A 12252-nucleotide genomic window follows, 5' to 3' on the forward strand; every position below is an offset into this window, starting at 1 on the left:
GAGAAGTTCGCACTCGTTAAAACCTTTGCCACCCTGACTAGCTTGAAATCGAGTCTTTTCTTAACTTTAATCACGAGGCTTAGTTTTGGCTCTTTCAGCATGGTTAATCATGTACGGCTTCGTCACTATTTCAAACACCTTATGAGGCTTATATCCCAATCTAAGTTTATATGGTGAAGACCGATGGTTAACCTAAGATAAGAGCGACCATTAAAATACAGCCGACTCTCCACCTAAGCCCCCTAAGTCATGTTTTCGAGATGCACATTATACCTTCTATCTCTTGAGAAGGACACTGCTAAAATATGCCCCTCCTCAACCCTCTCCCACTTGTTTGTTTCCCTTTGGAGTCCGTATTTTAAAAGAGGTCCCAGTCATGGGGAAAAAAAGATTGCGTGACGAGCTCGAAGGTCTGCATGACGCCCTTTCCTAAGCCTGCGCGTTGTCGACCCAGCAGCCCTCGCCTCAAAAGTTTGAGCCTGCGGTCCTTCATTTTGAAAAAAATATGCTCGGAAGTCCGAATATTCTCTGCGCAGACCAGGACAGACAAATATGGCGCTCTTTGGAACCTTTCTACGGACCCCAAGCAAGGTAAATCCTTTCACACCTGCCAACAATACACGTCTAGACTCTTGCTTGATTTGCACTTCTTCATCGTAGGGTGTCCTTTCTTCGATTTGTCGAAATGCTTTCAGCACAACTCCTCGCGTCGCTGCCACGGTGAGTGCAAATATCCCGGGAAATACCATGTTTTGCAAGACAGTGTTTTGGAAACATTAAACTAACTTCTTCAATCGTAGCGTTTATTTGGATTACTTTATGCTTATGTACTACTTGTGCAATTTTGGGTAGCTAAGCTTAGGTAATCAAAGACGATAATCAATCTGGATCGATCTTGAATGCATGCACTATGTTTAGTACATGCCTTCAAATGTTCAGTAGTATCTGATCTGGCGCTATCATTAACCAAAACCTGGTTACTGATCAATCTAATATTATGTACTTTTTTTCTCGAAGGTAAACCCGATTATTTGAAAAGTAGATTCGTATAATCTTTGCCACAAGCAGCCACCATTTGCCTTATGATTTCCAACCTTTACACTTGTGCTCCAAACATGATACAAGGCAAAAGTAAGAAAGGCCAGATTTTACAATACACAGCAACTCTAAAAGCACCAGTATGGTAAATGAGAATAAAAGAACAAGTTTCCTGCAGTATCACACAAAGATATTCACAAACAAAACAAAAGTACCTGTTAATGTGGCCAGATTTTTGTGGCCTGTTGGTGACTGGATTAATGAGGTTCCACATGACTGTAGTTTTATAGTTACCAGAAAGTGATACAATGATTTTTATTTTTTACCAGCACTATCAGCTTATTGTTCTGATAAAACTGAATACAATAATGTTGTGACTCTCACAGTTCTTTTATTATTATCCTGTGATTGTAAGTTCTATTTTTTTTATAACAGATGACTATTCGAGATGCTTTAAACTCTGCTATGGAGGAAGAGATTAAGAGAGATGACCGCGTCTTCTTGTTGGGTGAAGAAGTTGCCATGTATGATGGAGCTTACAAGGTGATTATTTAAAACCACGTTATTTGACAGCTTGTGTTAACGCCCATGTTTCCTTGATATGCTTTGTCAGCAGGTCAATAATTGTTGTTGGTTTCAAAGCTGACTTGCTCCCAATTTATCAAGGCTTCATACAGTGCACGTATATCACAGAGGTTGTGTGGTGCAGTGGCCTAACATTTAGCTTGCTGGACTCTGTATTGAGTGGTCCAGGTGTGAGCCCAGGCTAGGGTCATTGTTCTTTGGCAAGACACTTTGCTCTCACAGTGCAATGCCCCTGCTGCAAACCTAAGCTCAAGCCACGCAAACTCAGCAGCCGACAACAAACCCTGTCCCACCCCGGCAGTGCCACCACCACATGCCCTAGAAAACCACCTCAGGTTGTCGCAGATCCACCACCTATGCCTGTGAGCCCACCAGCTTCAACTTCTCTTGCAACCGAACTCCCACCCAAGAAACCACCATTAGCCCTGTGGCAACTGATGGATTACAACAAGAAAGGCCTTAAAGAATGAATAATGAACATTGAACGGTGAACTGTGAACATTGAACACTGAACAATGAACATTGATCAACCAACACTTTGCTCCTGTTATATTATGTTAAATTAACTGTAGTCAGTCTTTATTGCCCCCTCTTTCTAGATTTACGTCGTTATCCAAATGAGGAACACTAAAGGCTTGGGGGGGAGATAGAGCATAAAAGGTTAATTTACCCAACCTCAGAGATAGGGACCTGGGAATGAGTCTATCACTCTGTGTTGTTTGACATTATATGCGTTTAGTTCTCTCATCATTCAGTGTTGAGAATTGGAGATTAAACATGTTCTTGTGAAATGGATAGACTCTTATCTATCAATCTCTTAACCCAGGTGTATTATAGATGGGTTCTGGCAAATAGGCCCTTTGCACGATCCAGTCACATGCTACAGAATTAATTATGCTGGGACACAAGCTACACAGTGGGACTTTCGAAACAAAGGAAAGCCAGGCTGGACTGGCCGGTACGAGTTCCTTTGTCTTGGAAGCCCCACTGTGTAGCTTGCGTCCCAGCATAATGAATTCCATACCATGTGACCGGGTCGTTCTAAGGGCCTATTGCAAGCTTTCTTGTAAGTAGCATTTTATAGACTAGCATCTCATCTGGGGGGAGTAGTAAACTCCTAGCTGTCGCATGGTGCAGAAACTAGTATACATGCAGTGTTAAGCATTGAGAGCTACATGTCTGCATGAGCTAGTTGGGTTAAAAAGGCTTTTCGTACCTACACGTATCACAGGAGTCTGGGGTTTGAACCCTGTTTATGTGACAACCTTGTTAGCTAACTACAGCCATGTTCATGTACATGTATCTTGACAGGTAAGCAAAGGGTTGTGGAAAAAGTTTGGCGACAAGAGAGTGATTGACACACCTATTAGTGAGGTAAGCTGGCAATGATATTACATACTTTGTTGTTTATGGGTAAGGATCAGGGAATTTGTAAAGATGTTTAATTTTGATGTGGTCCAGGTTTTCTCTAACTCAGTCAAATTCATTGCAGATGGGTTTTGCTGGTATTGCAGTAGGTGCAGCTATGGTAAGAAGCCCTCTGATTTTTTATCTTAGTTTGATTTAATACTGTTAATTTCAAAACTGATTACACTCAATCATGACTAAATTTTGACAAAGGTGCGCAAACAATAAATAAAGTAGCCAGGGAATCATAGGCGTTTTCTTTGACAATCTGCTTTTAAAGAAATACTCATAAACATATATGGCAAATGTGTCATTGCCATTCCAGCTGGGGATAGGTGTATCATTTTTCAAATTTCTTTTGTAGCCAATTCCCTTGATTACCCCACCACCCACTGCTTCGTTGATTCCCTTGGACTTGCGCCAATTTGCGTGTGGCCAGAATGTGAAAAAAGCTCTTTGTTTGGGAATGCTTGCTACACAGGCTATAAATCATCAGAAGTAGCTGGGACTCTAACTCATTAAAGCCCAGGAAAATACTGGCCCCATGCAGTTTGTAGTGACAGCCCTGGTGAATCATGTACAATTCCTGTTACACAAGAAAAATGCCAAAACCATTGGCTTCTGGGGTTTTCCTCTTTTTCATTGTGGTTGAAATGCATTTTTGGTTGGATAAATATGTTATATTTTGCACACCAGTTAACTTTTAATCACATGGAAAAGAACTGATTCTAATAATTGATTGCAATTGTTATATTTAAGCAATCTGCCTTCATACCATTTTAGGCTGGTCTAAGACCCATCTGTGAATTCATGACTTTCAATTTTGCAATGCAAGCTATTGATCAGGTAAGGAAGCGTTGCATGTAATTTAGTTTTATGTGATTGAAACAGTTTATATGACTGTTTAGCCATATGGATAATAACTCGCTTATATGTAACTGCCTTCAAACATCTTAAATTGAGAAAAACCCTCTGTAAACTTCAGCATGCTAATTGAAGCTCATCTTTGTCAGTACCGCAAGGGTTCTATCAAGGGCTGGGCACCAGGCAAATTGATCGGCTGCAAGGATGATTTTGCCCACCTGGTTTGACCATCTAGAGGAACGTTTTTCCTATAAATAGGTTCATTTCAAAACGATTAGCCCGCCTGTGAAAACCAGTTGCCCTCTTGCTGAAATTGTTACATGTATGTTTATGCACATTGCATATTACAGTACATGCTAATTAGCAGTAAACTGTTATTTGTCTTCAAACTTGTACCTTCTGCAACATTGACACTAAAGAAGGCAGAAGTTTCCACTGATTAGAAGCATGTTTGTAAAATTTAAAATTATAGTTGTACTATATGTGAAAAGAGTTTTGTATGTGAATATCTACAGGATATGAGACTTTTCTTTGCATTGCAGATAATAAATTCAGCGGCAAAAACATTCTACATGTCTGCCGGTCAGGTAATGCAATAATTGTCAATTTTGTTACTTTAGTATTGCATCAATATCTTTTTGCATTCATTATCACATTGTTGCAGAAATATATTTGGTAAGGAATTATTGTTATTTTTAAATTTTCAACAACATAGCACAGAATTGTATTTGTTGCAAGCAAATTGTTTCATTCACAGAAATGCAGATCAAATAATGTAAGTTAAATATATTTGGAGCCATGAATTCAACTTTCCTATTTTGCGATTTAAACTAGGTACCAGTCCCTATTGTATTTAGAGGTCCAAACGGTGCAGCAGCAGGAGTGGCTGCACAGCATTCACAATGTTATGCTGCTTGGTACGGTCACTGTCCTGGTCTCAAGGTAAGCAAAATAATACTGCAATGTGCAGTTTGAGAGTAAAATTCCTAGCCTAAGAACACAACACCGTGACCCAGTTAAGGATGGAACCAAGACCCCCTTTATCGTTAGTGCGTTTGACCTGCATAACCCTGCAGTGGACTAGCATCCCATCAGGGGGAGGGGGAGGGGGGTAGAAATATGAAAACATACAGCGGCCTGGTGCCTGATGGGCTACTTGGCTCATATGCAGACGACCCTTGTACACTAAACATTAGGCAAGGCAATGAGTGAGCGGTGATCTGTTTTTATGTTTTGTAACAATTTAGTATTTTCTTTCACCACCATCTGATTGTCTGCCTTTGTTGTACTTCAGGTGGTGTCTCCATATTCTGCTGAAGATGCCAAAGGTTTAATAAAAGCAGCTGTCAGAGATAATGATCCAGGTACACTGCATGAAATATTATTGTTACTACAATATTGTTGGAATAATTTAAAAAGTTGTGAAAAACTAAAAAAATGTCAACAAACAAACAAAATTTGCTAGCCTAACTGCAAAATCCCCCAGGCTTGGGCTATCAAATGTGACTTTTTTATGCTAAATATGAAGATTACAGCAATTTACAGCTGTAACCTTAAGTAGAAGGTCATGCTAGACAGCATGTTCCATATTGAGTTATTCTGATACTCCATAGAGTTTGTGACCTCACAAAATGTGTCCCTTAATGTGACAAATTTCCATTTTGGTGTTCCAGTGAACCTGGCTGCAAGTTATTTTATCTTATCTCATTTTACCAGCACTTTATTTTTTTGAATGAATTGGTGGTGAGGAGAAATTGTACTTTCTGGGGTGTTCTCCTAGGAACTTTGTTTAGCTAGGATTTTGCCTCTGTCTTTTATGATGATAAGATTAGGTGTGTACACCGACACAGACATTCGTCTGCCGTTTTTTTTGTTTTGCATTGTTTTGTTTTGTTTTTTTTGTTTTTAATTCTTATTTTCTTTTTCTGTGCCTCGATCAATGAACAGAAATGTCTAATTGAATTTTACAGGCATACATCAATTTTATTTTGTGTCCATTGATGTGTTTGTGTTATTTTAGTTGTGGTTCTTGAAAATGAAGTCATGTATGGTGCCCAGTTTGAGATGTCAGATGAAGCAATGGACCCAGATTTTGTAATTCCCTTCGGCAAAGCAAAAGTTGAGAGAGCAGGTAATTCTTCTTTAGCCTTGGCTAAACATGGAAAGTAAAGCACAGAGTGACTCACTAAACATGTACATGCAGAGGAACTTAAGGCAAATCTCTCTACAATGTCCACCTGGAGACAGAGGGAAAATGGACACAGGGGTTTGTCTGGCCTACTTTGTCAGAATTTACCTCTTACCGCCACTTACTTTGTCTTTAGGGGGGGTGGTTATGGGAGGTAGGGGTGTAATATGACACCTGTGTTTTTCAGGGTTGCAAAATTTTTATTTAAAATGCCTATTGTAGCATATCTGTACATAACACAATCAAAATATATCAATACAGCAGAGATCAAACAGAAACAGAGACCAATGACGTGTGGATATATCAAGTTCCATGGTCTGTTACAATAAAAAATAACAATGGACAGGGTGCTTTATAAGCACCATTTGTCAGTCATTGATTAACGAGCCTTTGATGAGAAGTGATTTTGGCAGTTGGGATGCACTGTGTTTATTGGCTGTTGTGGTTGTGGAGTGTTTGCCATTGTAGAGAGGTTGTAAGTGTGGATAAATGGACCAGTCACTGGGACAATAAAAGGAGCCACTGTAGAGAGGTGGCTAGAAGTGGAGGTTCAACTTTATGTGAAATACAAAACCAGTTCAACCGTCACTGAATGAACATCACAGGTCTTGGAGCATAATTATTCTAACAGCATTAAATATGAAATAAGGCATATTGAATATATTCAGAACACAATATGTCATTCTTTTTGTCATTGTTCCACAGGAAGTCATATCACCATAGTGGCACACTCGAGATCCGTTCAGATTGCCTTGGATGCTGCCAAACAGTTAGAGGCAGAAGGTGTTGATTGTGAGGTAGGTCTCCTTGCCACCATTATAATAAACCAGCTTTCAATCCAAGAGAAAAAAAATCGAGTAGAGGTTAGCATTGCTATTTCAACAGAATTGCCCGAAATAAACAGAGAATTCAGCCAACATCCTGGGTTAATATACAGCTTAAAAGCCCTTGAATTTGAACATGTAAATTCAAGGTCTTGAAAGGTCTTTTTCAAACTCGTTAATAATTCATGAAGTTAAAACAAAAGAAATCACAAACGTGAAGGAGGTTTGTATACCCGGACTTAATTAGCATAGATTTTGACGATTTTACTTCTCCGTTTACTCTTTAGTTTTTGTTTCGATTGAGAAGATATAACAAACACTCGAGACAGTGTTTCATCGGCTATGCAAACACCTCGAATTTCGTCAAAAATACTCCGCTGCGCGTCGTATTTTCTAGGATAGAAAAACACTAAACCATAAAGGAACAAGGATGGTTAAGGATGGAGCAGATTAACATGGATTACAAATGACGAAGTTGAAAAATGTAGTCTGAACTTTTCAAGTACGCAAACCATGACGTAGCTCCTTAAATTCTTTTAATATGTAATATCAAAAATGAACGAAAAAAAGGTGTCCCAGTTCCTTTTGTACCCCGTGGAATTAGCAATCTTTTATTGTTTATATTCAGGTAGTCAATCTTCGTAGCATTCGTCCAATGGATGCGGAGTGTATTGGAAACTCCCTCAAGAAAACAAACCATTTGATCACAGTAGAAGGAGGCTGGCCTCATTTTGGAGTGGGGGCGGAAATTGCTGCTACTGTTATGGAAAGTTAGTTGATAGAAGTATACATGTATTTTTGTTTCCTTCTTAATCCTAGCAATGCGACCTAGTTCGAAATTGCAAAGAATCTAAAATTTCGTTTTGCAAAATAATGAAAAACAAAAACGAACTGTACCAACGAAAAGACGTACATTTCATCGTTTGAAAGCCTAAAAATTCAGAACATGTGTAGAGCTTAGTAATCTTTACAACATGAAAGCACTGCTCAATCAATTTTTTTAATGGTCCTACGCCAGGGTTTTATTTACAGACCTAAAAATTAGAACCGACCTAACTTAAAGTACTGCTCGATAGTTTTCAGTTGCTCTTCAGATGAATAGTTACACTAGGGTTTCCTTCAAAGAATTAGATGTCAAATTTAGAACCACCTTGTATATTTGTACAGCACCATATCATAGTGCTTCTTAGTAGCTTTCATTTGAATGGTCACATAATAGACTAAAAGTTAGAACCACCTTCTGCAGTGTAATAAACAGTACCACATGGAAGTACTGCTCAATAGCTTTCATTTGATTTGCCACACACTAGGGTTTTATCCACAGACTTAAAAAGTCAGTATCACCTTGTACAGCATAATACCAATTAATATAATTGTTTCTATTTCGTTCTTAGGTGATGCATTTGACTATCTTGATGCACCAATCTTCCGAGTTACAGGAGCTGACATTCCTATGCCGTACGCGCACCTCTTAGAAACAAACTCTGTCCCTCAAGTGCAAAATGTCGTCCTAACCGTCAAGAAATGTCTCAATCTAGCTTAACGTTATATCACCTGGGTTGACTAGAATAAGATTATTTTCAATTAAGTCATGAATGTAAATTGTTATCATATCATATTTTCAAGACATTTTTACTGGCCACTGTAAGTTCTTCAAAGGAAAGCCCTACGCGAATTGTAGGCGTGAAAAGTATTGTGACCGAACTCTTTTTCTGTTTGTTTTTACACACAATACACTTTGTAGTTTGTCGCCGGAGATAAACCCGGGAAGGGAGGAGATGAATGGAACACAAGATTGATTATGGCTTCATGCAACTAAGACTGCTTCGTTTTTATCGATTCTTAGATATTGTCCAATCAGGAAATAGGCCAAACACTTACGAGTTACACCGAGAATCGTCGGTAGTATGTAATAACGTAATTATATATAATGATACCTTATGAGGACATGTTTGCCAAACTTTATGGTCTTTTTAAGCCTCAGAAAATTTCATTTCTATTTGCAAAACTGTGTGGTATATCGTAGTTGTTAGTGAATCGTAGTGTCTCATAAAACCTTCAAAACTACAAATGTTATCAATGTTTGTGGCATTGAAAACCCCAGCATATTTGTAAATCTGTAGGGTATTTATACGGGAGAGTATAAGACAATATAATAAATGATTAAAAATGGCAATTTATTATTGTATCCAAGATCTGCGGGGTTTAGTTTGAACTTATGTGCATGATAGTGCTTTGTGTTTATAAAAATGCAGCGATTTCAACATGTTAGGAGCTCACCATTATTGAAAAATGGAATACAAAGCAAATCGTGAAACCGAAAACTTCAACGCCCCTCTACCACTCCGACCAGCCACAGCTCGCGTTGTTTCCACATCCATCATGGTGTGTTTATATGGTAGTCTAGTTTCTGTACGTTTGTTTCCATTTTTTATCTGAAAGTTTTTGCATAGCTACTGTGTTTATAAATAGATTGGCATATCCAGTGCAGAATCATCCTCTGAGCTCCGAGTTTGATTTGTTGTCGTGAATTCGAGTGGTAGCTGGACTGTTCAGCACCCACCGAGTTCGCACCCACATCGATTCAACTGGCGATCAAGTGCTTAAAATTTATATTTCTCTTAGGGCCTGATATTGAAGCAAAGTCAAACAAAACATCTTTATTTCTCGTTCGTTAATCCATTGAAGGTGAAGACGAACTCGAAATAGAAAGATTATAATGAGTTCAGAGGCGCAAACTCGGTGGGTGCGAACTCGATTGGGTGAGAAACATTCGAGTATATCGCGTGACATAACAAGTCATGCGCAGTCCCATGTCGAAGTGTGTTCCAGATATCGTTTCTCGTCGCTGCTGTAGTAGAGAGTTTTCAAATGGCGCTCTTGGTATAGAGAAAAAGATAATTCTAATTTCTAAATGGATTTTTTTTCTGATTCGTGTAGAATTCATCTGGACCAGGAGCCATAATCGGGGACGGAGACCGTAAGTCTCGGGATTCGCGCGCACCTATGATATGGGACAATTTTTCTATTTTTAGAACAAATTGCGCCATCCTGACGTCATATATCCGCGCGGATTCACGCACATGTCAGGGGCTCTCGCGTGGATGTTGTCAAGTTGCGTGATCAAATGGTGAGAGTTAGAGATTCTCTTGCGTATTTTTCACAGCGATGGCAGGGAATAAGGCAAGGGAATACGAACCAGGGCGCTTATATGTAGTTTAATGCTCTGAGCTAACGGAAAAGGTGGGTTTTTCAGGGTCGAAAACAAGACTTCAATCTCGCGCTGGGAATGAATAATAAGATCTGCTCACGCTAGTTGTAAGCTCACGCGTATGCTTAAGAATATAGCAAGAAAACTCTCTACTCTGGTATCGAGTTAATTTGTGAGTTTCTCAGACAATGTTTAATCATAACCAAAACCTGTTTTGATGGTTTCTTATTGTCTCTGCTTGTTTGGTGAGTTTGCAAAGGTTTTTCAAAGGAAAGTCTGACGCGTACAATTAGCTCATTTGCATAGTGCAGCTCGTGCACTTTCAAGTCCGAGTCGGTGTTTTCAATTGTCAACAAATCTTGACAAAGACTTCTTTCGTTATCTTTTGTGCTGAGATGCTGCAACAAATTTCACGAATGCAAAAAAGGCTACTAACATCATATGTGTTTCTTCAACATAAGCATAGTGAAGTTTTACACTGCGAAAATGAAAATAGACAAGGAGTTTTTATAACTCGATCAACAAAATCGAAATCGTTATTCCAAGTTGATTAAAGAAAGCGTCATCGTAACTTTGCTGATTGTTTCTGCTTTATTCACATATTTTCAGCTTAGCTTTTAATGTGTTCTCAAACATTTATCAATCTTAAACATATTTAAAAACTATAGAGCTATTGTTTGAGTTCGATGTACGCTTTCACACGAAAGTGCGGCGGAAGTACAATTTGTCATGTTTACTGACTGTACAAAACACGCATCGGCGGGCGCTCTCATTCGTCGACAACAGAGAATTTACTGGATTTTACACGAATAAAACTGAGCAGTATCTACGGACGTAAAGTTATTAAGCCTCGATGAAACATCAAGCGTTGCTTACAATTCAAGCGAAACTCAAACTAGCAATTATTTTGTTTTACTTTTCGGTCGCGATAGACTGACAAATTCCTCGCAAGCGTGTGGCAAGAGGAGCTATGAAACTATGAAGTCCTGAAGCTCTGCTATATCTAAATATATCCAGCTAGTTTTTTGCTGTGTAATGGAAAAGCTGTTAATCTTCAACATATGTGAAATTTAAAGTGGAGTAATGTACAGCTCATGTAAAAGAAGCATCAGTCGGTACACAACTTGGTCAGCGATATATATAAGCTTACAGCGGAACATACCTAAATTCGACACTGTCTTACTTCACTCAAACTGGAGCAGCTTACGACGAAAATACTTAAGCAAAACTCCAACAGACGTAAACGCGTTGAGTTGTGGGGCAAAAACATGAAACATTTCGGGAATTTCGGACGTCATTTCCCCCGCGCGACATCCGCAAAAATCCTCGCAGCATGCACGCGCGTGTGCCGCAGGTGATGGCGCAATTTGTCCTAAAAATAGAATTATTGTCCCATATCATGGGGACAACCCCAATAGTTGAAATGGCGCGCGCTTACGGTCTCCGTCCCCGATTATGGCTCCTGTCTGGACCAAATGAATGACCGAGGTGATATAAAGAGGTCTGGGAACTAGGAAACCAAACAAAAATCCTCTTTTGTAGTTTTCTTACCGAAAACCGAATGCTTAAAAAAAAGGAAAAAGCCAAAAATTGCAACTGATACCCAAACCAAAACCAAGACCAAAAAGAAAAATTGGGTTATTTTAGGCGCAAACATCGAAAAAATGATCAAAACTCTTTGCTTGTACACGTTTTTTATTGGTGAAACATCGGTCACCGACCAATCACAGCTCGCGTTATTTCCACATCCGTCTCAGACGAAAAATGGTTTTTAGTTCTATTTAGTCTTAGTCTTGTGCCCTTGTATCTATTTTACCTGGCTAGATGGAAAACGCGGGGCCGGGGTCCCGGGATACGGGTTTCGGGATCCCGGGTCGCGGGGTGTGGAAAACACGGGGTGTGGAAAGCACGGAGTCTGGTGGAAAACACGGGGTCTGATGGAAAACACGGGGTTTAAGTGGAAAACACGAGGTCTAAGTGAAAAACACGGGGAAACATTGTTTCGCCAAAATATAAATTTTCCTCACTAACATGAGAAGTCGAAATTTTGTTATTTTAAATTGCAATGAAAATCAATTCAGCATCTTGGCGTGAAACGCGTTTTTCGATCAAAAAAGCAAATTAAACATTCCGTG

General features: G+C 39.3%; 2 protein-coding genes across 2 annotated transcripts in view; both read left to right on the top strand.

The window, feature by feature from the left end:
- The window catches only part of LOC145477895 (dipeptidyl peptidase 1-like), a 214226-nt gene that overhangs the window by 165132 nt on the left and 36842 nt on the right, over window positions 1-12252 (top strand). The window lies entirely within an intron of this gene.
- LOC145477905 (pyruvate dehydrogenase E1 component subunit beta, mitochondrial-like) lies at window positions 525-9097 on the top strand. Its single transcript, XM_081455780.1, has 13 exons — window positions 525-591; window positions 661-720; window positions 1474-1581; window positions 2935-2997; window positions 3116-3151; window positions 3814-3876; window positions 4437-4481; window positions 4729-4836; window positions 5189-5258; window positions 5915-6025; window positions 6788-6879; window positions 7535-7676; window positions 8301-9097. The coding sequence occupies exons 1-13, from the start codon at window positions 553-555 to the stop codon at window positions 8447-8449; spliced, it is 1086 nt and encodes a 361-aa protein (XP_081311906.1). The 5' UTR covers window positions 525-552; the 3' UTR covers window positions 8450-9097.

This window comes from Orbicella franksi, chromosome 2 (genome assembly GCF_964199315.1).
Source record: "Orbicella franksi chromosome 2, jaOrbFran1.1, whole genome shotgun sequence".
Taxonomy (NCBI): Eukaryota; Metazoa; Cnidaria; class Anthozoa; order Scleractinia; family Merulinidae; genus Orbicella; species Orbicella franksi.

Excerpts from the sequence above, each read along its gene's own strand:
- LOC145477905 (XM_081455780.1), top strand. The coding sequence starts at position 553 with ATGGCGCTCTTTGGAACCTTTCTACGGACCCCAAGCAAG. Across the intron at positions 721-1,473 it reads CTCCTCGCGTCGCTGCCACG|ATGACTATTCGAGATGCTTT; the intron begins GTGAGTGCAAAT and ends TTTTTATAACAG. Across the intron at positions 6,880-7,534 it reads CAGAAGGTGTTGATTGTGAG|GTAGTCAATCTTCGTAGCAT; the intron begins GTAGGTCTCCTT and ends GTTTATATTCAG.